The sequence below is a fragment of the Bidens hawaiensis genome, unplaced genomic scaffold (assembly GCF_021521415.1).
Source record: "Bidens hawaiensis isolate Kalapana, Puna unplaced genomic scaffold, B.hawaiensis_p1.1 tig00039622_1, whole genome shotgun sequence".
Lineage (NCBI taxonomy): Eukaryota > Viridiplantae > Streptophyta > Magnoliopsida > Asterales > Asteraceae > Bidens > Bidens hawaiensis.
In genome coordinates, this window is record NW_027496980.1 from 20,320 (window position 1) to 44,877 (window position 24,558).

A 24,558-nucleotide genomic window follows, 5' to 3' on the forward strand; every position below is an offset into this window, starting at 1 on the left:
CAATTCTTTCTGCTCGAAGAAATACTTTAAACTCTTATGATCTGTATAGATAGTACACTTAGTACCGTACAGATAATGCCTCCATATCTTAAGAGCATGCACTACAGCTGCTAACTCTAAATCATGCGTCGGATAAGTACTCTCGTGGACTTTCAACTGTCTAGACGCGTAAGCTATCACCTTTCCTCTCTGCATCAACACGCAACCTAGCCCTTGATGCGAGGCATGGGCCCGGCCCCCCATCGTTTATGATTTTTTAAATAAATTTTGAGTTCGGGCACCCGGTGTCTTAGTCATATCCATTATAAAAAAAATTGATTAACTTTGCTTCAGAGAATGGCATGAGAGTCTCACGATATGTCTTCCTTCATTGAGTCACCCATTTAAACTAGAGATCACAAAGATTTCAGTTTTCTTTCATTGAGCCACATATTTAAACTTGAGTCTTAATTTAAGAATGTGTATGCTTCCTATCACTACACACGTGGAAAAAGACGGCCATCTTAACTCTAACCATGGTGTATCTATATTAGTTTGTTCTATTTTAGTTTGTTCACAAAGGTTTTTTCAAAATTTAAATTTGTATAGTTTTCACTTTTCAGTTTTGTTTTAACAAATAGATCAAAAAAGTTAAGTCACAAGGGTTTTATCTCGCTTATGATCCCAAATCCAAACCGTAACCCTAACTCCACCCAATCCTTCCAATTCCTTCAATGGAACCACAATTACCCACATCACCAATCACCGACGCACTCAACGAACTCCCCTTCACCGACGCCACACTCTCCGATCAAGATTCCACAGCCACCGTCATCTCCGACCACCCACCGGACTCACCCTCCTCCTCAGGCCTCCGCCACCGTCGAGGCAATAAACAATCCCAGTTCTTTAAAAACAACCCAGATGGATTAATCGATGTTATCCCACCCGTAAAGCCTTTACGCCACACCCGTTCCCGTTCGTTTAATAATAAATTAAACGAAGGGGAACAGAATTTATTACACGCGGATTCGACTATTACCCGAGTTAATAATAATAATAATAATAATAATAATAATAATAATAATAATAACTGTGATGAGTCAGTTACTGTTGACTTCCCAAATTATGCACCTGATATTAATAATGTTACTTCTATTTTAGTTGAATTAATTATTAAAGTTATTAGCTTTCAAACTAGATTTTTATCAAGTTCGGTTACATTTCCATTGTGGGTACTGCGTGTTTCATATTTATTGATGACCAACCCGTTCGGGGTTATAAAGCTCGTTAGAGATTATACGTTAGGGAGTGTTAGCGAGGTTTTCGGGATTTGTTACAGTGGTGTTAAGTTGGCTAATCATGTGACGTTGCGGTTGTGTTTTAAAGTCGGTTGGGGTTTGTTGTGGTTTTGTTATTGCGGGGTTGTTTTGGTTAGTTTGTTAGTTCCGGCTTTTTTGTTCGGGGTGTGGTGATGAGATGGATAGTGGAGGAACCGGTTAGGATAACGGAGGAGTTAACGTTTGATTACACGAAAGATACGCCGATGGCTTTTGTTCCGATTATTTCGTGCCCGGAGTCGTCGGTTGTCGTGCATAATCAGAAGAGTATGATTGAGAGGTTTGAAGGGTCGCGGGTGATTCCGTTTGATCATGAAGTGCAGGCGACGGTTTCGTTAACGTTGCCGGAATCGGATTATAATGTTAATCTTGGGATTTTTCAAGTGCGGGTGGATTTTTTAGATACCGATGGTGGGCTCGTTGCGAGAGACAGCCGTGTATGCTGCCGTTTAAAAGTCGAATGATTCGGTTTGTGTCGGCTTTTTTAAATTTAGGTTCTCTTTTGACGGGATATTCATCCGAAACGCAGACTTTGGATGTGAAGTTTAGAGGATATACTGAAAAAGATATGCATACTTCGTGTTCGCGTGTTGTGATCGAGCAACGTGCGGAATTTGAAAGGAGGGGCGGTCTTCCTGAAATATACTCGGCGTCAAAACAATTTCACCATAATAACGAGTGTTTTTTATCTTGTATACGAGTACCATATTGCTATACAAAAATAAAAACAATTTTCGTGGGTTTTTTACAAAGTGTGTTTTACCAAAATTGTGTTTTACAAAATTGTGTTATAGAAGTGTGTTTTATTTCTTCATAGTGTTTTTTACATTGTGTAATTTAATTGTGTTTTTTGTCATTGTGTTTTTATTTTCATAGTGTTTAATCCATTGTGTTTTTTACATTGCGTCTTTTTCATTGTGTTTTATTTTCCGACGAAATTTCCGAAGACTTTTCCGGCAAGGTGGTGGCGGTGGGTGGCGGTGAGCGGTGGTGGTTGCAGGAGATAAGTGAAAATTTTAAAATTAAGTGGGTTTTTGAAATTAAATTAAGTGAGTTTTCAATATTAAGGTCATAGACAAAAATACCCTCATTTGCCTTCTTAGAATAATCAAACTTCTTATTTGTTCCTTTCTACTACATATGATAATTTGTTGTATTTTGGCATAGTAATGCTTATTTCTTTTGTTTAGTTTCGATGTCGTAACTTGATACAGACTGACTTCGTTGACTTGCAGCGAGCTTATCGTTTAACGTTTTTAATTATTTTTTTTGTTTGATTTAACAGTCCCGCCGCAAAACACGGGGTCTTAAATCCTAGTTACTTAATAATTTATATAAATTAAGCCCAATGTCCAAATGTTAACTTGTAGGCCCAATGACCAATATCGAATTGTTAACTTTGTATGAACTTAATTCTTGGCTCAATGTCTAAATAGTGTCCAAATTCCAAATGTTAAAAGACTTTCCCCATAGTTTTAACTTTTAAACCTGCTTAAAAAAAACAAAGAAAGATTGAAGGAAGTGGCACATTCGGTGCTGCAGAAGAATGATCGCCATCGTCAGACACCGATCAACCCAAATCTAACCAGAATTCCAACCGGAGACCACCGGTTAGGACGTTAGGTATGACATTCTAAACACTAAATCACTGATTTAATGAATAACTTAGTTTGGTTTAAAACGGAAATAATAAGTCACATGATAGAACAATTCCTCAAAAGTACTGGCTAGATTTAAAAAAATGAAATCTCATATAGAACAACTTTAAAAACTTTCCGCCCTAATGAAAAGGTTTTCGAGGTACGCCATTGATCAACAAATGGTTTATGTATATGTATGTATTGACAGATGCACCATGGAATCACATTTTGGCTCAACCTTAACTCGAAAGCCATCCTGACCTGTCCAACCCCCAAAACCCGACACCGACCACTCTTTCATGGTCCGGTCCATGAGTCACACTTTCCAAATTATCTGTTCCGGGCTGGTTCAGTTTTGATCCAATGCTCATTTTATCACTTAACATGATACACTTGTATTTAGTTCGGAATTTTGTTACGTTAAAGATTTCACATCTTACAATAAAAGGTAGTAGTTAAAACATTTTTTTGGACAAAAAAGAATATGTTCTGGCAACAAATGTAATAGATTTCGATCGATTAATTAGTAATAATCTGGCTTTACACAATATTATTACAAATATCAAATGTAATAAGGTCACTTGATTAGTAAAACTAGTTAAGCTATATTATATTTTTGAATAGTTTAAATGTAATAAATCCAGGTTGTTTAGCAAAAGAAAAAAAAAACAAATCTTATTACATTTTTAGTAAAATATAATAGAACTCAATCTTTTTTTAGTAGACAATGTTGTGTTGAATCATTAAGAGGTAACATCTGAATTATTTAACATGTTTTTAAAGCTTAACTAACCATTAAGAGATTCTATGAACCATTAAAAGATGTATTTTTTGTGAACCTAATAAACTTTATCTTTGAGTGATTCAGAGGTAGTCTTTTAGTTTTAATGGAATTATCAAGAGACTACCATAGAGCCGCTTAATTTTCAATAGATAGAATTTAGACGTTCGCTGATTGTTTTTTCAAGTTAGATTCTCTAATACATCGGCAAAACCTACTTAATGTTAACATCACTTGGTTATAATCAAATAGATAAGAACAAGGAATGGTATATTAGGATAATGCAACCAAATATTCTTTTCATAGAAAAGAGTGTAACTATAGTCACTATGTATGTAGTACATCGCTTGCAAGTCTTATTAGCTATACTTGTAATATTGTCTCATGCAAACACACATATCTTTTGGAAAATTAATTACAATACAACTCCACAAATTATTGTTGAGATGCACCCTTGGTTATCTCACTTTAAGGCAACCTTAGGGTATTGTAAGCCCATGCACCACCTATGGCTCCAATCATCGGTCCAAAAATGTAGACCCATAACCCTTTGTACTCGTTCCACACGAGCGCTGGCCCTATGCTCCTTGCCGGGTTCATGGACGCCCCTGATATCGGCCTGCCATCAAAATACATGTTTAATTAAACCATGCATATATACTATTGAAATATGAAAATCACATATGAATTATAGCCAATATATAACAATATATGATATCGTACCCTGCGAACATGGCATTAAGTACAATGGTTGATCCAATGGCAACTCCGGCTAGTTGTCTAGTCTGCGTTAAGTGCGTGTTTTAAATTACAATTTCATGCATAAAATTTCATAATGGTAAATATGAAAAGTTGAAAACAATACTAACGGCTCGATCATCTGTGGCGACGGCAGTGATTACGAACATGAGATAGAATGTGATAATAACTTCCACCACGAACGATTGAATGTGGGAATGTGGAGGTGCGTTTCCAACAAAGTGATCATGTTTCCCGCTTAATATTAATCGTAGGGTTCCACTTGCTAGGATTGCAGCAAGGATTTGAGCGATCACGTATCCAGGTACCTAAACAACATGTTCGATCAAGAAAAATTGTTAACAAAGTTTATCATGTAATATCTATTGTACTTATTATTATATGTTTTTTCATTTATCTTTATTTCATGTTTTATCATTATCATTCGTTGGTTAGCTTTATTATTTACATTGTAATTGTAAGTTCTCTATAGATATCATGCTTTAATATTTTTAATTTTTCTTTCATGAGCTCATCAATAAAATGACTTTGAATCCAATTGATCACCTCTTTCCAAGGGAACCTTTTGCAAGAGGCGAAGGCAATGGTGACCGCCGGGTTGATATGAGCACCCGAGATATGGCCGACAGCGTAAACCATAACCATAACAGCCGACCCCCATACAATGGCGATTCCAGGCTGACCCTCCAGATTGTTCTGGTCGATGTTCACTGCGATTACACTACAACCAGCAAATACCAAGAAGTACGTGGCAAACAACTCCGCTATCAACTGTCCAAATATTCAAACCACAAGCAATCCTTAGGTTTGTTTGTTTGTTTGCATATTGAATTAATATCATATTCATAGGGAAAAGTTAACATACAAATGGAATTAACGTGATAATCAAGTAGAGTAATTATATATACAAATAGAGTATTATGTTATTACATCATAGAGTGATTATATAATTACTCTACGATGTAATTATATAATTATTGTACTTGATTCTCACATTTAACAGTGTAAGGAGTAAAAGAACTAAAGAAAGAACCTTTTGTGAATATTGACGAGTGAACAATGGAGGGGAGGAACAAGGTGTGGTATCTCCGGTGTCATCTTTTGCTATACTCAAGGTGACTCCATGGTGCCCATTGGCAGCTCCACCGACGTCCGTCGCCATTCGCCTCAAAGCAGTGTGTGCGCACGCGCGTGTTTTAGAGAGTATAAAGAGTAAGAATGAAAATGGAGATGGAGATGGAGATGGAGATGGATTGTGTATTTATAGAAGTAGTGAATGAATGGTATGATGAAAGGGTTAGTTACAAGTTATAACTTATGTTCAACAGTTTATTATTCATTTTTTGTCACTGTTGATGAGTATTTAGATCAGTTAAAAGAATTATATTATTAAATAATTAACTAACTTTTAAAAATGTAACATAAAATATATATAGTTTTTCATTTTATTAACTTAACATTTGAGATAAAACAAGCTTAAAGTCGGTTTAGTTTTAAGCATCGACGTTGGAATCTAAGGAAGCTAAGTTATATTGATTGAAATGAATATGGACATTGCCGAAAAGTATATTATCAATTTCCTAGACTATGTCGTTCACAAAGATGATTTAGATGACTCAAAATTAATCATATCAAACAGTTAAATTTCACTCATATTGTGAGATAAATTATTATAATTTTTCCCCTGTTAGAGGGCTACGTACTTTATATAAATTCTTCTTTTTATCAGGTTTTTCATATAACTATACCATATTTAAATATTATAAGATATGGTTTTATAATTTCTTACATATCCTTTTAATTAATGATTTTTTCTTCTCACATAGTTCATTCGGCCCAAAATGCAAATTAATGGTGAATTAGCTAATATTATTTATTATAATATTTATTTATTTCATCATTAACTAAAAAGAAGTTTACGACAAATTATAATGTAATCCAAGATTATAGATAGTTAAAATCCAAAAATTTTCACAAGTCTCAAATTGTCAAAAATAAAGTTATATACATTCGAATTCTATAATCGTGAGAACCTTTTATCCGAACACTTATAAACCCTAATAATACCATATAACGAGTGAATAAAAATAGATAGGATGCATTTCTCGTAGACAGGTAACATTAGGGGTAATTTAAACATACTTATGTAGAATCTGTATTGTTTTTTGAATCGTGTTTATGATTTTGTATGAAAAATCAAAATATTGATAAATGATAAATTGTTTTTAAAACGATAATAAGAATTAGAAAACTTAAAATGTAACGCACAATTCTCTTTGTTTTCTTATCAAATCAAAACATCATATAACAAAACTCAAATAGTCAAGTTGCATGTGTTTGCTTTTGTAAGAGACTTAATATTAAATCAAATTTTATTATATATATTGTACATGAATTGCAAACCAAGTTTACAAACTTTGTAGACCTATCAAATAACACAAAAAACAAACGCACTAGGTTTATAAATGGTATAAATTCTTGTGAGCTTGTATCATTATTGGGACCAATGACAATAAACCGGTTTCAAAATTCAATGTATAAATTTGTGTATGCAATATGTATGATAAATGGCCAATGATAAGAAAACAATATAAGTTAAAGAGCCTGTAATCCTAGAAGTCACTAAACTCACATTGGTATTTAGTTTACCAAAACAAACCGACCACGGTTTAGACCTGGGACTTAGACTTTCTTGACCTAATAGTCGGTCATATGTTGAACAGCTATGCCTTCATAATATACTACAAAATAACTAAATTCGAATAATGGATAATATGTAAGGATTTGAAGTTATTGCATCAAGGCCTATTAGCTCAGTTGGTTAGAGCGTCGTGCTAATAACGCGAAGGTCGCAGGTTCGAGACCTGCATGGGCCATTTTTTGGTTTTTTTTGTTATTGATGAACACGAAACATAATACAAAGGTTTTGGGCCTTCATTTAGTGTGTGGCCGTTTTTAACAATATAAAGAAATTGGGCTTTCATTTAAGTTTGTGGCCCATTTTTAACATATATATTACATACATGATATAATAAATTGAGGCCTAACAAAATTGGAGGCTCAAGGCGATGGCCTGACTTGGTTGGCCCATGGGTCGGGCCTGGATACCACGCTTTGCCTTGTGTCCACAACCGTGAGCTTGTACCTAAAAACTACTTCCTTGAAACCAAACGGGTTGGATAGAAAAGACTAAACGTGGGTGGTGAGTGATGACAACCCTTTTTAGGACGATTGGACTCCAAATAGCCACCTTGAACGGCTGAATAGCAAGGGTGAATCTTATATGTGCCTCAGGATCTCTCCCATGGTTTTTTTTTCTTTGTAGCGTATGTGCACCATTTTTCGGCCAAACTTCGCTACTGTTGAACCGGTTAGTGTGGCGCGGGCTTGGTCCAAGTCATTCACTCTGTTGAATATTTGAATTACGGTAATGCCACTGATTATTTAAATGATGCACGAGTACTTTAGTCGTTTAAAAGCTAGGTGTGGATGCATCATCAATTTATCATGCATGTGAAGGGCAAAGACTTTTCGAGTAATGCCATAAAGGAATTATCTTATTAGACATTTTTATTTTGTTTTTATGAATAATAAAATTGTTAAAGAATTTAACACATCGCACACATTTGCTAATATAACTATGTATTCACATCTAGCTTAGTTTTATCTGGTCAAGTTATCAAAGCTAACCTCAACAAAACCAGACATATATTAGGCAAATCAAATATCGTTATATCTAGTATCGAATGCATAATAGCGCCATCTCTAATTTGTAAGGTATCGATTTCATTCAAATGGACTTCCTATCCCTTAGCCATGGATCGTGACAACTCAACAACACTCGTATAAGGGACAAGTCATGAATGGCTTACGTATTCATATTTATTGAAATATCTAGTATAAGCTATTATTAATTAGTTAACATAACATATGTGAGTACTTTCTACCCAAATAAAGTATTAAAGTTGTCATTAATAATTTAAAAACAAATTGAAGTATTACACTAAAATGCAAATTAAAATCATCTTAAAACTTTCATAACAAATACAAACCTAATTTTTATAATAAAAAAAGTAAAAATCTAAATAAACACAAAATGTTTGATAAGAAGAATGAAGATTTGTATAACGTGGATATATTTTTCTATGAATCAAGTCTATATAATCTATAACGTGTGCTTCTTTTTATAAAATATGGAAGAAACGTGGAGAATAGATTGTGTAGATCATGCAAAACAATTCACTTTCCAAATACCAATGGTCAGGAATGTCAAACCAAGGATGTAAAGAAGTAGGAGTCATGTAGGACCCTTATATCTATTAAAATAAATGTTAGTAGTTTAAAAGTCAAAATACATTACTCGTTATGTAACTCATAAAAAGAAAACTGAAACGTATAAATTTCAAAGGTTTTGATTAAATACAAATCAATTAGTGTTCTAACTTTAAGAATCAAGTAGTATAATTACACTTACACTAGTGTAGTTACACTACTTGATTCTCAAAATTAGAACGTTTATTTAATTTATACATTAACATTCCCTACATTTCAATAACACCACTTCAATCATTTCTTATTTTAATAAATGCAATATAAGGTAATTAAGAATAGAACTCCACGCATAACAAAAACAATTGCAACAAGCTACCATATTAATATTTTCTCACATTGATGTGTCTTTTCTGATGAACAAATTAACCACGAATGACAAATACATATTTATGTTCCAAGTAACTAAACACGTCTTTGTTAATATTTATATAATACTAGTTTAGAATCCCTATATTACATATATTAACGATTTAAAAAGTTCTAAAGTAAGTAAACATTAATATATAACAGGGTATCGAAAATACATAAATTACTATTTAATGTAATTTGGCTTCCATTTACTATTTGACTAAAAACAAAAGTTACATAATTAGATTTCAAACTTCTTAAAGGAATTATAAAAATAAATATGTTTTATTAATATAATTTGTATTTTCTTAAAAAATGTATTGTTATTAAAAAGAGAGTTGTATTTAACTAGAGATACGAGAAAAAATGGATACGAAGACAACACGAGACATGAGAGTTTATAGTAGACAGATTTTTACTAGAATGTTTTCTTACAAAAGATCATTTATTCTGTTACACAATATCAGGTGAGTACCGAACACAATTTAAACTTTGGATATTGGTGTTTCTTTTGTAACTCAAGCAATTCATCGAACACTATGGATTGGTTTACTTTTGGGTGTATTAAGTTGATCCAGTGTACACGTGAATTATGTCTGTTTCTCAAGACAGTATAAAGTGGGTTGCTTTTGCTTTAAGCTTCTAGAAACCGGTTGCTGTTTATAACGACTTTGATGTTTGATTGCACCTTATTATCATAGCTTTTAAGTGACCACTTCTTTTCATTTTTGTTGTTTTAAGTGACTCATGTCATAATTATTATCTTTCAAATCTTGAAGCTTTATTTATCATCTTGTTGGTATTAGTATGGATGATGCTCAAAGTGGTTCCACTAGTCTGCCTCCATTTATTGTCAAGACTTATGAAATGGTGAATGATCCTTTAACCGATCATATCGTGTCGTGGAGCCCGAATAACCGAAGCTTTGTCGTGAGCGACACGCTTGAGTTTTCCGGTGAATTGCTTCCAATATTTTTCAAGCATAATAATTTTTCAAGTTTTGTCAGACAACTAAACACATATGTGAGTAATCTCTCATTCATGGGTTTCATCGCTCCGACGACTGTTTTGACCAAAAAAGTCAAACTTTGAAAATTATTGGCCTAAACGGCCGTTCGAATAATATCAGGACGGCATAGGGGGTCAAACTTTGAAAATTATTGGTCAGAACCACCGTTCAGATAATATCAGGACGGTTGTTCTGGCCACGTTCTGGCCATAGGGGGGGGATCAGACACTGGAAATTATTGGTCAGAACAGCCGTTCAAATAATATCAGGAGGGCTAGCCGTTCGAATAATGTCAGGATGGTTGTTCTGACCATGGGGGGGGGGGACTTTGAAATTATTGGTTAGAACGGCCATTTGGCCAATATCCGGACAACCGTTCTGACCATAGACTGTCAAACTTTGAAAATCTTTTGTTAAAACGGTCGTCCGACCTCTATCTGGACGGCCATTTAAAACGGTGTGGGATTAGTCGTCAGACGATGTGTGTATAGTTAACCCTTTAGTTATCCAATCGTTACCTAATTTTCGTGTATGGGGTGTTTAATCTTAATAGGGTTTTCATAAAATCGATCCGGAACAATGGGAATTTGCAAATGAAGACTTTATTAAAGGTCAACCTCATCTTTTGAAAAACATCCATAGAAGAAAGCCAGTTTACAGTCACTTAATCAATGAAGCTTCTGCATGTTCTCCATTAACTGAATCCGAAAGAATTCAATACAAAAAAGATATTTATAGGCTGCATTACAAGAAAGATTCATTATATATAGAGCTTCAAACACACCGAACAGATCAAGAAGACATCGAAATGGCAGCACGCGCGTTAACCAAGCGTTTAAACGTCGTTATAAACCACCAAAAAGACCTCTTGTGTGCCTTGGATAATACACTGCAGAAACCAGCTCAAAGTGCAGTCACAAATGACCGAAAAAGACGGTTTTCGTCTGAAATCAATGATCAGGTGAGCTCATTCGATGTCACAGTTTCCGAGACCCTTAATATAGATGCACTTTTGGCTTTAAATTTAGAACTAGTTGAACAACTGGAGTCTTCTATAATGTTTTGGGACAATATATTAACCAAATTTTATCGAACATGGTCCGAAAGTTGTGCCACAACTTCTGAACCAATTGAAGTTGTGCAAGGGGGTGCGAATGACGGGTTTTGGGAACAGTTCTTGACTGAGAATCCTGGTGGTTCGGTGGCTGATAACGACAACCAAGGGTTGATCAATACGGGATGTTTTGGTGGCAACACGGAGAGTGTAAATAGTCTTACAGAAAATAGTAAAAAGAATGTTTTTTCTAACTTTGGACACAAATAATTACATGCTATAGACTTATAGTTATCTACACTGTCATTAAATAATGCGCATGTGATCACCGTATTGATAGCTTTGCTACGAGATAAGAGGTGTGCACAAAATGGAGCAAAGATGACTGAGATATCGATCCTTAAAGTGTGCACACTTCCGTATTTTTTTTTTAGAATATTAACAATATTTTAATGGTAATTTACTTATTTTGTGAATAGTTAACATGGTAGAAGTGACAATAAGAAATTTACAAATTCATTAGAAGTAGCCAAAGTGCCAAACAATGCTTACAAATAGTTCTCAAAACTAAAAATAAAGATCAAAATACACTTGGTTTAATTCTAACCATACTTCTTTGAACACCTTAACAATAAGATGATGATATGCATCACAATTCAATGTCAAATAACAAGCCAACAGCTCTTCAAGATCTTCTCTTTGCCTAATTCCATTCTCTATAATCATTTCCATCATTGAGTCTCTAAAGTCTTGTTGTGGATCATATGAACTTTTTAATATTGCGAAACTATCAGTATAAGCTCTAAATGCATCTTTGATTTCCCTCTCTTTGTTCATCTTCATCCTTGTTCTCTTCATATCTTCAAGAGCCTTGATTCTACATTCCGTTCTCGGCGTATAAGCGTTGACTTTACATCCCGGTTTTGACTTTTTCCTACTTGATTTCCTGCTTACATCAACATATTTTCTTTGTTCATCATTCTTTAACATGATCTCATTGATCCTCTTGTTTTTCAGCTTCTTCCATTCTTCCGAATCCAACTTGCTCACCCGTGTTCTTGATTGTGTTCTCGTATAGTCAACGGTTGACTTTGACTTCACACAATCTTCAGAATTGTTCTCAAACACAATCTTTTTTACTTCCTCAGTAGAACCCACTCTCTCTTTTCTTGATTCAATCTTTATCGTTTCAAACCGTGCTTCTTCGTCAATCAACTCTTTAATCGTTCTTCCATTCGACACCATTTTCTTGAAACTCGAACCACTCACCGGTGAAACATTAATCCGACGATCCGAATTACGCAACATATCCTCATCTTCATACATCCAATTCTTAAATCTTGCATTTTCTGACTCGGGTTCATCGACATCTTTCATCTTCTTGAACTTCAAAACCAACTTCTTTAATGAGACATTTGGCATCATATTAAAACTTGTCTTGATCATTTTGGACTTTGCTTCTTGGCTTTTTTCTCTATAGAACATGAGAATGTGTTGATTTTAAGGAAGAGTTAAACTTATTGGGGTAGTTAGCATTTTGCAATGTGAACAATTGAAAAACTGTTTGTTGTTATATTTGAAGTTTAAAAGAAAGGCCCGCCATAGATCTTGTGACCACTTTACTTCACTTTTTTTTTATCATACTTGTGTCCTGTCCTTTGCTTTTTTGGCCTAGCTGTTCTAAATTAGGGGGACCGTTTTTGTCATTGTCTTTTAGGAAAAGATTTGATTTTTGTTTTATGTTTTTAAGTTTATGAATGTTAAGTCTCTTGTTTACACGTGTGTGTTAGAACTTAGAATATGTTGTTTTATGCGCATGCTAGATGTTAAGGTAAGACGCATAACAAGTTTTGGATCGAAGCATTTTGCCCGAAAGCCATGAAAATATATAGGTTGAATGTTACAAAAAATAACAAGCAGGATCAAGAACCCTCATGAAGATCATGTTCTTAAGAACCATAAATATGTAGAGAAGTTTCATGTTATACTTGACTAACTCTACCAAGGGGTGGTGTTAATTAATACTTATGATAGTAAACAAATAATTACATTATTTTTTATGCTCTTGACAAAATATAAAGTTATATAGGTATATAATATATTTGTCTCATATATTATCCTACTTTATAAACATATTTTGTTGATAGTTTATTATTATCCTAATGGGTCATTTAGTTTTAGGTTGTTTTTCTTACTCGTCTAACTATTAAGTAGGAACTAGAAACAATATATATAAGAGAGAAATTGTGTCGGAATTAGAGTCTTTCTAGCCCGTTCATACAAAAGTGTAAATGAGCCGAGTTCGAGCTTGTCTGAGCTTGTACTTGACTCGTTTAACTTAACAGAGCTCAAGTTTAGCTTTTTTTTCAAGCTCTATGTCAAAGCTCAAATTCGGTTTGTGAGTAATTTTAACGCTCGAGTTCCACTTGTTTATCGTTTATTGTTATTTATGTTATACGCATTTATAATACTTCTCACATATTTATAGCTATATAACATAATGTATTATTTAGTTATGTATCATAACAAACTATATATGTAATATTATCATATGAATAAACATATTTCATATAAATGTATGAATAGTGGACTATTTACACTCGCAAGCATAATCTTGGTAAACGTAATTCGAACTCAAACTTGTTTATTAAATAAGCTTCAATTAAAATTAAGATGTGTTGTAATAAACTTATAAACTTTATCTAGTTTACACTCCTATTTTTTTTTAACTTTAGTTAAATTGAGAGAATACACTTTAGAATATAGATTCTGACATAGGAGTAGGATACCCTTACACGTAAGAGGATGTTTCAAGCCTGTATAAGTTACAAATGGGTAACACACTAGACTAGCTATGAGTGAAGTGAATAATTGATGATATGAGTAAACTGGTGACTTTAGAAAGGACTAAACAAGTATGTCATGAGATCATGTGAGTTGAAATAAAGGTTGACTTGTACAGGATTATCAGTTTGTGTCCAACATTATTGCACAATTGTTTTTGTAGTACTAAATTCTTTTTATATTGTCTCTATTAGACATCATGGGAGCTATGAATTGTGAGATGTAAGTTCGTAATATAGGAATCTCGTGGACGACACGCAGGCTGTGGGTTTTCACGTTTCAGACAAAGTTAGATGTGTTATGGTGGGATGAAATATGACCGTGGGTTAGGTAGAAATAAATAATTGGTTTCTTAATTAAAATAATACTTAAATAAAAAATAAAATCCTAATCTTCCCAATTGTGTCATTCCACCCCAAGAATAATGTTGTTGATGTTCAATCTTGCTGCAATAAAATTACTCATCTTGCAACAACACTTCCAAATATTACTCATCTTGCTGCAATAAAATTAGATGAAGACAATTATTTGAACTGGAAGTTTCAAATAGTGACTATTTTGAAGACTCTCGGTCTATTAAAGTTCTTAAATAGCAGTTTATTTTCACCTGAAATTGGATCTGTTGAGCGTGATGATTGGGACAAGCAAGATGGCTATGTTTCAGCATTGATTACTGCTAATCTTTCATCTTCATTAATTCATCTTGCAAGAGGTACGTCTACATCTGCAGAACTGTGGAAAAATCTTGAAGAGTCGTTTTCACAACAACTATTTGCTAAGCAAAATCAGTTTCGTACACAATTTCATCTAATAAAACAAAATGGAAGATCAATTACCGAGTACTGTAATGAGGCAAAGTACCTGATTGATTCATTACATGCTGTTGGTGATTCACTCTCTGAATCACATTTAATTCATCAAATCATCCAAGGTCTTGATCTACAGTTTGAACCTTTTGTCACGAATATTGAAAACAATGATTCAAGACCAAGTTTCACTCAATTAAGAGCTAAATTGCTTGCACATGAGGCTCGTATGAAGCAACAATCAATGTTTAAAACTCCTCCAATTGCTGCGATGGCGGCCATGAATATACAACCACCGCATCAGTCTTCTAGTGTTAATCAGGAAACACAAACTGTTTGTCAAATCTGCTCCAAATCCGGTCAACATGCTCGGCAGTGTTATTTCCGATATGCACCGCCGTCTCAAGGTCGTGGTAATGGAGGTGTTACCTATAGCGGTGGACATCAGTGGAGAGGAAATACCGGTGGTTGTTTTCCTCGTAATCGCGGTGGTCGGCAAAGCAATTATGTGTTAGGAGGCCGTGGATCGTCATGGAATGGCGGAGATTCGCCGTCGTACGGTGGTCGGCAAAGCTTATGTGTCAGGAGGCCGTGGTTCGTCATGGAATGGCGGAGATTCGCGTCGTATGGTGGCGGGCGATCGCACTCGGCTAATTTTGCTAATCAATTTACCCCTAATTTCGGCCTTCATTCAGCAATTGATCCACGTTCATCTTATTCAGGTCAAACTGTTAACTCGCATGTCATTTCACCACAATCGGCACCTGGTTACAACCAATTTTCCTTAGACCCAACTTATCCCTCAAACACAAATCTAAATCAAGGCATTTTGGGTTCTGGTCCAGTTTCACAACCAGATCAACATGCATTTGTGGGCCCATCTAGCTCAAATCCTTTTGTTGATGCATCACAGTTTGGATCAGCACACTTTCAAAATTGGGTTAAAGCTAATAACTCTCATCATGGGTATTCGGCAACATTATCAGATATGTGTCACAAGGTTGAGTCTTGGATTCCGGATTCTGGTGCAAGCGCCCACATGACTTCTGACATTTCTATGGTACATGGTGCAGCTCCTTACACAGGTTTAGAGCGCGTTATTGTTGGTAACGGTACGACGCTCGTTATTTCACATATTGGTCATTCTTTCCTCCGCTTATCTCATCGTATTTTACTTCTTAAAAATGTTCTTGTTGTTCCAGCTTTAACCAAAAATCTTTTATCAATTACTCAACTTGTTATTGATCATCCTATTGCTATTATATTCTCACATTTTGGTGTTTCTATTCAGACATTAGCAGGGGATGTCCTCCACCGCATGCCTCCTAGTCCTTATCAACTCTATTCACTATCGGCTACAATTTCCACCTCTCGGGATTTATGGCACTCTCGCTTGGGACATCCATCAGATGACGTGCTTTCACGTCTTTCTTGTTTACATTTGTCTTCTAAAGTGTTGAATAAAAATTGTTATTCTTGTAGTATTTCTAAAGCAACTCGAAAACCATTTACTTCTGTTGTATCTCATTCCACTATACCTTTGCATATTTTACATTGTGACATTTGGGGGCCTTCACCCACTATATCTCGTATGGGCTATCGTTATTATATTACGTTCATTGATGACTTTAGTCGGTTTACGTGGATGTATCCTTTGACTAACCGCTCTCAAGCGGTTGATTGTTTTTGTCATCTCAAACCTCTTGTTGAGAATCTATTTTCCTATCGTATTGAATAATTACATTGTGATGGTGCTCCCGAGCTTATTCATGGTCACATGGCCAAATATCTTGTTGATGCTGGAATTGCTTATCGCATATCTTGTCCTTACACACCCCAACAAAATGGGGTTGCCGAGCGGAAAAACCGCCACTTATCTGAGACAGCTCGTGCCTTACTATTTCATGCTCAGCTGCCACAAAAATTCTGGTATGATGCTTTTGCTACAACAACGTTTCTTATTAATCGTTTACCCTCTCCCGTTTTACATCACTCTTCGCCTTATGAAATTCTCTTTGGATCTCGTCCTGATTACTCTATTCTTCGTACTTTTGGGTGTTTGTGTTATCCGTTTCTTGGCAATATACGAGCGGATAAGCTCTCACCTAAATCCACTCCATGTTTATTTCTTGGCTATGCTTCTAATCATCGAGGTTATCTTTGTTATGATCCCTCTACATGTCGCACATTTATCTCTCGACATGTTACCTTTCATGAGTCCATCTTTTCTATTCCCACTTCTACATCTTCTTCTGACATCTCTCCTCATGTTCCCTTTTCATTTCCTATTTTTCCTCCCACATCGTCATATGCTACTCCTACAATCTCTTCCACTTCTCATTCTTCTTCACTTCATCCATCTTCTCAGTCCCCTCCTTTATCATTCACTTCTCCTTCTGTTTCTTCTATCTCTCCTCCTCCTCCTCCACCACCACCACCACCCCCACCCCCATCTCATCCTATGGTCACCCGTTCTCGTGATCATACTTGCCAACCTCGAAACTTTCTTAATCATGTTCTTTTTCATGCTTGTACTACTCCTTCTACCAAGCCATCCACCTTTCGCTAGGCTCAGAAGTGGCCTGTTTGGTGGGATGCGATGCGTTCTGAGATTGCACCCTTGCACTCAAACCAAACTTGGGTCTTAGTTCCCGCTCCTGCCTACGCCAATATTGTTGGTTTTAAGTGGGTTTACAAGATCAAACATAATCCTGATGGGACTGTTAGTCGTTATAAAGCCTGACTTGTTGCCAAGGGCTTTAATTAGACTGAGGGTATTGATTACACTGAGACGTTTAGTCCTGTGGTTAAACCTACTACTATACGTCTTGTTCTATCTGTTGCTTTTTCTCGAGGTTGGGATATTCGTCAGGTTGATGTCAACAATGCCATTCTTCATGGTGACTTATCGGAGACAGTTTACATGTCTCAGCCTCCTGGATTTGTTGACTCTGATCGAGCTCATCATGTTTGTTTGTTGCAGAAGGCTCTATATGGCTTTAAGCAGGCGCCTCGTGCTTGGTTTTCCAAGCTATCTTCTGCACTTATTTCTTTGGGTTTTACTCAATGTATTTCGAATACCTCATTATTTGTCTATAATCGTGACACGACTATGTGCTATGTATTGGTCTATGTTGATGACATTATTATCACCGGGAGTTGCTCCAGCTTTATGAGAGATTTGATTGAGCGCTTACACTCCCAGTTTGCACTCAAAGATCTGGGAAAATTGTCATATTTTCTAGGTGTTCATGCCACTTTTTCAGATGATGTTCTACATTTGTCACAGCAGCGGTATTTGCATGACTTGTTACACCGTACCGGTCTTACTGAATGCCGACCTTTGTCTACTCCGGTCTCTTCAGGACAACAATTGTCTCGTTATTCTGGGATTCCTCTTGAAAATCCTACTTTATATAGGAGTACAGTTGGTGCATTACAGTACTTAGTCTTGACTCGTCCTGAGATTGCATATGCTGTCAGCAAGGTTTCTCAGTTTCTTCAGAAACCTACTGATCGTCATTGGGTGCTGTCAAGCGTATTTTACGATACCTAAAGGGTACTATTTCTCATGGTTTGAGTTTTCAACGAGCTTCTAGTTTTGATATTCATGCTTATTCTGATGTCGATTGGGCTGGTTGTCCTGATGATCGTCGTTCTACCACTGGCTATTGTGTTTTTCTTGGTCCCAACCTCATTAGTTGGAGTTCCAAGAAACAACATACTGTTGCTCGTTCTAGCACGGAGGCCGAGTATCGAGCTTTAGCTCACACAGCTGCTGAGCTTTGTTGGATTACATATGTTTTACGAGAGATTCACATTCCATTATCATGTTAACCGACCCTTTGGTGTGATAATCTTGGAGCTACATATTTAGCAGCCAATCCCGTGTTTCATTAACGAACGAAACACATCGAGATTGATTTGCATTTTATTCGTGATATGGTTTTGGCGCAGACTCTTTGTGTTCGCTTTGTTCCTACTGTATCTCAGCTAGCTGATGTTCTGACTAAAAGGCTGTCATCTAATCGTTTTGACACTTTGAGTTCCAAGCTTCACGTTGCTGCGCCCGTTTAGCTTGAGGGGGCATATTAGAGAGTATTCTGTTGTTGACCATGAGTTTGTTACAGTTGACTTTGAGTTGTTACAGGTCTAACTAACTCTTAGAGTTAGTTATATATAGAGAGTCTTGTTATTCATTGTAAATCAATCAAAACACAATTAATGAAATACTTATTTTCTCTCTTTAGTTTTTCTCTCATCATTCTTTACTGTTTTCACAATCTATAACAAATTAGATGAATACAAAGACATCCAGTAAACCCCTCAAGTGTTATCGGGTCATGGGTCGTCTATGACTTATTCAACGCATAATGTACTCCTTAATACCAACTCTAGCAGTGAACGACAATGTCATTGGAATAAAAAAAAACAGATGTTAACTTGAACATTTCGATCTTCCGAATGGTTTGTTTGGATGTAATTGACACCAAAGATTGAGGGAATGAATATATGCACTTAAGTGATTCCCCACGAATAATTGATGGTATGATTAAACTTGTGACTTTGAATAGGACTAAACATGTATGTTATGAATTGAGATAATGTGAATTGAAATAAAGCTTGACTTGTAAAGGATCTCCATTTGTGTATCCAACAATATTATGGAAGCTTTTGTTCAACTTTTCTTTTTTCTTTTTCCCCCCTCTTTAACAAGAGTGTGTTGTATAAATCTAAACGAGTATCGTGCAAGAAGCTAAATCCAAATTTTTTGAACAACCGATACTCCTAATCTTGTAAGGGGTGTTGAGAAAATTCCATATTTCAAGACTCGAACTCATGACCTCTCCATGAAGGAAACCCTTAAGAAAAACCTACGTGACCACACCATCAAAGTTGTGATGACGAAGCTGAAGCCCATTACAAGATACAACTAAGCAGAAGTAAAATTGAAATTACACTGGTTTTTTCATTTGATTTGAGAGATTTCAGGTTTTCACCAATAATAGACCAGCAACCTTTACTTCTTCACATCTCTTATATATGGATCGGCAACGTGTTGTTGTCATTTAAAACTTTGTCAATCGTTTCTTGATTTACAAAAACTTCAATCAAAGTGTGATTCTAATAATTGCGAAAACAGCTTTGTTGCCTGTTGGATAGGAGTTCATCAGCATACCAAACAAACAACCATAGAAGTTTATGTTTTAACCATCAATCAAATCAAATAATATTTAGTTAGGTATAAAATTAAAATGAAACATTCAAAGAAAGGCTATTTCCACTTTGTTGGGGTGTTAAGGTGATTAATATGTGAAAATAGAAGAGCATTAATTCAAACCTTGTAGGGTGAAAAAGTTAAAAATGAAAAAAAAAATACGCAAAGAAAGTCTTAGTGCATTAAAGTTACTACTAGTCTACTACATTGCATATTTTAATCAAAACCCATATAGTAAGTAGTCCATTAAAACAAAAGCGATAAGCCGATAACAATATAACATGTTCACAGCCTTTCATAACTAAGAAAAGTTCGGGGTTGAAAGTTTAACTCTAGTTTATGAACCTTTTTAGCCGTTGGCCTTTTAATCCGATGTATGGAAATTATAGTTAAAACTTGAGATTTTAAGGTTTCATGTTCGAAACATGATTCAAAAGAGTTTTCTTACAGCGATGGGTTTCTTTCGTGATGGTGCTCCAAAGAGAGTCAGACCTGAAACGTCAAAATTAGCATTGACGGTTAACATATCGTCTTAAAATAACTCACTCGGGTATCGAATGATTCCAAGGTTCTTAAAAAAAGTTTATGGGCCTCTCTAAGGTTTAGTTCGATTCTCCCACCCTGTTTCCAGCCCCAGAACATGGATACATTATTAAATTAAATCATATTTTATAAAGAACACTTTCTAAGGAAAGCTTCCTTTTATGTATGTATACTACGTCTTGCCATAGACTACACGTTCTTAACATAACTTGTCAATAATAGGCCAATTAGTTGTATTAAATATATTTTTAAGGGTAATGTCTAATAAATAAAACTAATGACATGACACAAATGAGAAACATGCAAACATGCGTAGTTGAAGGGTTCCGGTTTGAGTCACTTTATGACCAAACAACCATAAATTAAAAGTAATAATTATTATTATTAAAATTCTTGTATGATTATATGCAATCTATGAAGTATAAACGTTATTTTTTTTCCGAACTGTGAAATTTTATAAACAACGCCAAACAACAACAAAAACACCCACGGGCTGCCTTCACAGCCTCACAAACCGGAGGGCAGCCCCCAAAAACGAAGGATTACATGAAATCAAAATTACACCAGTTCAACTAAGTTAATTAAGATCAATGTTAGACCTATACTTAATTAAACCAAAGGAAGCCATTAGCCTTAATATCTCCTATAATCTCTTTCAAATTGACAACTTTCCCTTCAAACACTTTTTCATTTCTCATCTTCCAAAGCCTTTAACAAACGATGATGATAATCCCAAAGTATAAACGTTATATAAAAACATTTTTAGTTTAACAAATATATTTAGTATTTAATTGTATTTTGGGTGAGCCTCAGGAAAAAACACAAACACTAACCTATAGTTGTAAGAAATTTAAAGCTCGCATAAAAATAGCTCGCTTGACTATAAACAAGCCGGCTAAGCTTAGTTTATAAACAAAATGAGTTTTAACCGATCCTAGCTCAGCTCATTTCATTTGTCTAAGTTAAGCTAAAATTTAAATATTTTATATGTTAATGCATTCTTACTTTTTCTAACCCCAGATGTTATAACCTAGGTTCACTGCCATAATATTCGAACATTAATAACTAACTTGGTGACGTTCGTCTTAGTTATGTTATTTATTATTTTGCTTATTCGGTGCCTAGTATTCGACGAATTATTCAACGCTTATGTGCATTAATGTGAAGATTGTTGCCCTAATTTCGTCTATTGCTCATATAATTGACAACTTGGGATTTTTCTACCCATTTTAATTTATTTCTCAGATAATTTGTTGAACCTTAACCATTCCTTACTTTTTCGAACTTTATTTTAATCATATTTTGATTATGTTACATTTTTAATAGTGGTATTTGGTTTAATCTTGAAATGTTGATCGGACTTATTTTATATAGAATTGTATGTTACTAAACGCTTTAGACCTTTTTATGATAATGTACACTTTCTTCTTGGAAGCAATCAACTGGTACAACTAAAACTCCATGTAATGAACATGTTGAGTTAGATTGTTTAAATAGCACAAAGTCTCTCAAAAAACACTCGGAAATAACTTGCTCGATATTGACTTCATTGTTAAATAAGTTGTCTTAACTACGTTTGTAAACCAACCAACCCCCCCCCCCCCCATTTGACTCGGATCAACTCGTAATGAGCCCTACACTGAGCCAACTTATAATAGATTAAACATGTTCCATCGAACTAAAGTTAAGCGCCAAAAAATATACATGTGAACCTATGTAGCAAAAGCCTAATTACCATATATGATCTTGTTTTATTCAGTTGGTTATCTTTTGGGACCACTCATATTACAATTTAGTTATTTTTAAAAAATATACTAGTCTACAGAATTTTTTTAATAGAAACAACTAAAAACCAATTCCAAATTAAATGATAATTAGGTAAATTTTACTTTTCACCTTTAGCAGCAATTTTAAGGGATACTCATGAAATCACCCTATTAAGACTCTGAATCCATGATCTTTCCATAAAGGAAACCCTTAGAAAAACTTTCATGACCACCCCATCAAAGTGGTGATGGCGAAGCTAAAGCAAATTATAAGATACAACTACGCATAAGTAAAACATAAATTACACTAATTTTTTCATTGAAGAGATTCAGTTTTTCATCAATAAAAGACCAAGAGCTTTTACTTCTTCACCCCTCTTAATCTCTTATATATAGATGAGCAACGTGTTGTTATTTAAAACTTTGTCGTTTCTTGATTTACAAAGACTTCAATCAAAGTGTGATTCTAATACCGCGGAAAGAGCTTTATTACCCGTTGGATAGGAGTTCATCAACGTACCACACTCCGCACAAACAACCATAAAAGTTTATGTTTTAACCATCAAACAAATCCAAATATTATGAGTTATTTATTAAATTAAAATGTAACGCTCAAAGAAAGATCATTCTCACTTTGATGGGGCGATAAGGTACGTAATTAAGGTGTGAAATAGAATTCAAGTGTTCAAACCATGTAGGGCACAAAAGTTAGTCGCTTAAAAATCAAAAGGTCTTAGTGCATTAAAATTACTTATACGATACGTATTTTAATCCGAACTCACATATAGTAAGTATAATCCATTAAAATAAAAGTGATAATAATATAATATGTTCAGAGTTTTTCATAATTAAGTGAAGTTCGTCGTTGGAAGTTTAAGTCTAGTTTATGAACCTTTTTAGAAGTTGGCCTTCTAATCTAATGACATAGGGATGATGGTTAAGACTTATGATCCTAAGATCTCATGTTTGAAACCTAACTCAAGGGAGTTATTTTACAGCGGTGGATTTTCTTCTTAATGCATGGTGTTTCTGTGTGAGTCAGACCTGGAACATCAAAATCAGTATGAACCTCTTTTAAGGTTTAGTTCAATTCTCCGATCCCACCCAGTTTCCAGCCCCAGGACATGGATTCATTATAATATTATATGTTTTTTTTATAGAGAACACTTTTAAGGAAAACTTCCCATTTATGTATATATACTAAGTCTTGCCATAAACGACATGTTCTTAACATAATTTGTCAATAATAGGCCAATTAGTTATATTAAATATATTTTTAAGGGTAATGTCTAATAAATAACCATAGTGACATCACACAAATGAGAAACATACAAACATGCATAGTTGATGGGTTCCGGTTTGAGTCACTATATGACCAAACAACCACAAATTTATTTTGGGTGAGCCTCAAGGAAAAACGCTAACACTAACCTAGAAATATTCAAATAGTAAAAAATTTAAAGCTCGCACAAAAATAGCTCGCTTGATTTTTAAAACAAGCCGGATTAGCTTAGTTTATTAACGAACTTTTGAACCAATCCTAACTTGGCTCATTTGATTTGTTAGTTAAGCTCAAATTAAATGTTTTACATGTTAATGCATTCTTACTTATTCTGACCCATCATTTTATAGCATATGTTCACAACCATGATATTCACACATTAATAACTAACTTGGTGATGTTTGTCTTACTTATGTTATTTATTATTTTGCTAATTTGGTGTCAAGTATTCAACGCTCATGTGCATTAATGTAAAGATTGTTGCCCTAACTTTATCTATTGCTCATTTAGTCCGGAACTTGGAATGGTCCTACCCGTTTTAATTTATTTCTCAGATAATTTGTTAAACCTTATTTTGTCGAACTTTAATTTAATCTTATTTTGATTATGTTATATTTTTAGTAGTGTAATTTCGTTTGATCTTGAAATGTTGATAGGACGTATTTCCTATTGATTTGTATGTTATTAAAGATTTTAGTTCTTTTATGATAATGTAGACTTTCTTCTTAGAAACAATCAACTGGTGCAACTAAAACTCCATGTAATGATCGTGTTAAGTTAGATTGTTTAAATAGCTCAAAGTCTCTAAAAACACCGGAAATAACTTGTACAAAATTGACTTTATTGTAAATAAGTTG

General features: G+C 34.7%; 1 protein-coding gene, 1 non-coding gene and 3 pseudogenes across 4 annotated transcripts; 3 read left to right on the plus strand and 2 right to left on the minus strand.

The window, feature by feature from the left end:
* The first annotated feature begins 700 nt into the window (after window positions 1-700).
* LOC143591404 (seipin-2-like) lies at window positions 701-2,630 on the plus strand (annotated as a pseudogene).
* Window positions 2,631-4,175: 1,545 nt separating this feature from the next.
* Window positions 4,176-5,661, minus strand: LOC143591405 (aquaporin NIP1-1-like; annotated as a pseudogene). The gene is made up of 5 exons (XR_013145663.1): window positions 5,533-5,661; window positions 5,046-5,270; window positions 4,610-4,807; window positions 4,464-4,525; window positions 4,176-4,359 (listed from the first exon to the last, which is right to left on the minus strand). The product of XR_013145663.1 is annotated as an aquaporin NIP1-1-like (transcript).
* A 1,640-nt stretch (window positions 5,662-7,301) lies between these two features.
* Window positions 7,302-7,375, plus strand: TRNAI-AAU (transfer RNA isoleucine (anticodon AAU)). The gene has a single exon. It is a non-coding gene; the product is annotated as a tRNA-Ile (tRNA).
* Window positions 7,376-9,904: 2,529 nt separating this feature from the next.
* LOC143591406 (heat stress transcription factor A-4c-like) lies at window positions 9,905-11,577 on the plus strand (annotated as a pseudogene). The gene is made up of 2 exons (XR_013145664.1): window positions 9,905-10,202; window positions 10,742-11,577. The product of XR_013145664.1 is annotated as a heat stress transcription factor A-4c-like (transcript).
* Window positions 11,578-11,698: 121 nt separating this feature from the next.
* LOC143591407 (uncharacterized) lies at window positions 11,699-13,076 on the minus strand. Its single transcript, XM_077071617.1, has one exon. It carries the CDS (start codon window positions 12,725-12,727, stop codon window positions 11,810-11,812), a length of 918 nt encoding a protein of 305 aa, XP_076927732.1. The 5' UTR covers window positions 12,728-13,076; the 3' UTR covers window positions 11,699-11,809.
* Window positions 13,077-24,558: the final 11,482 nt, after the last annotated feature.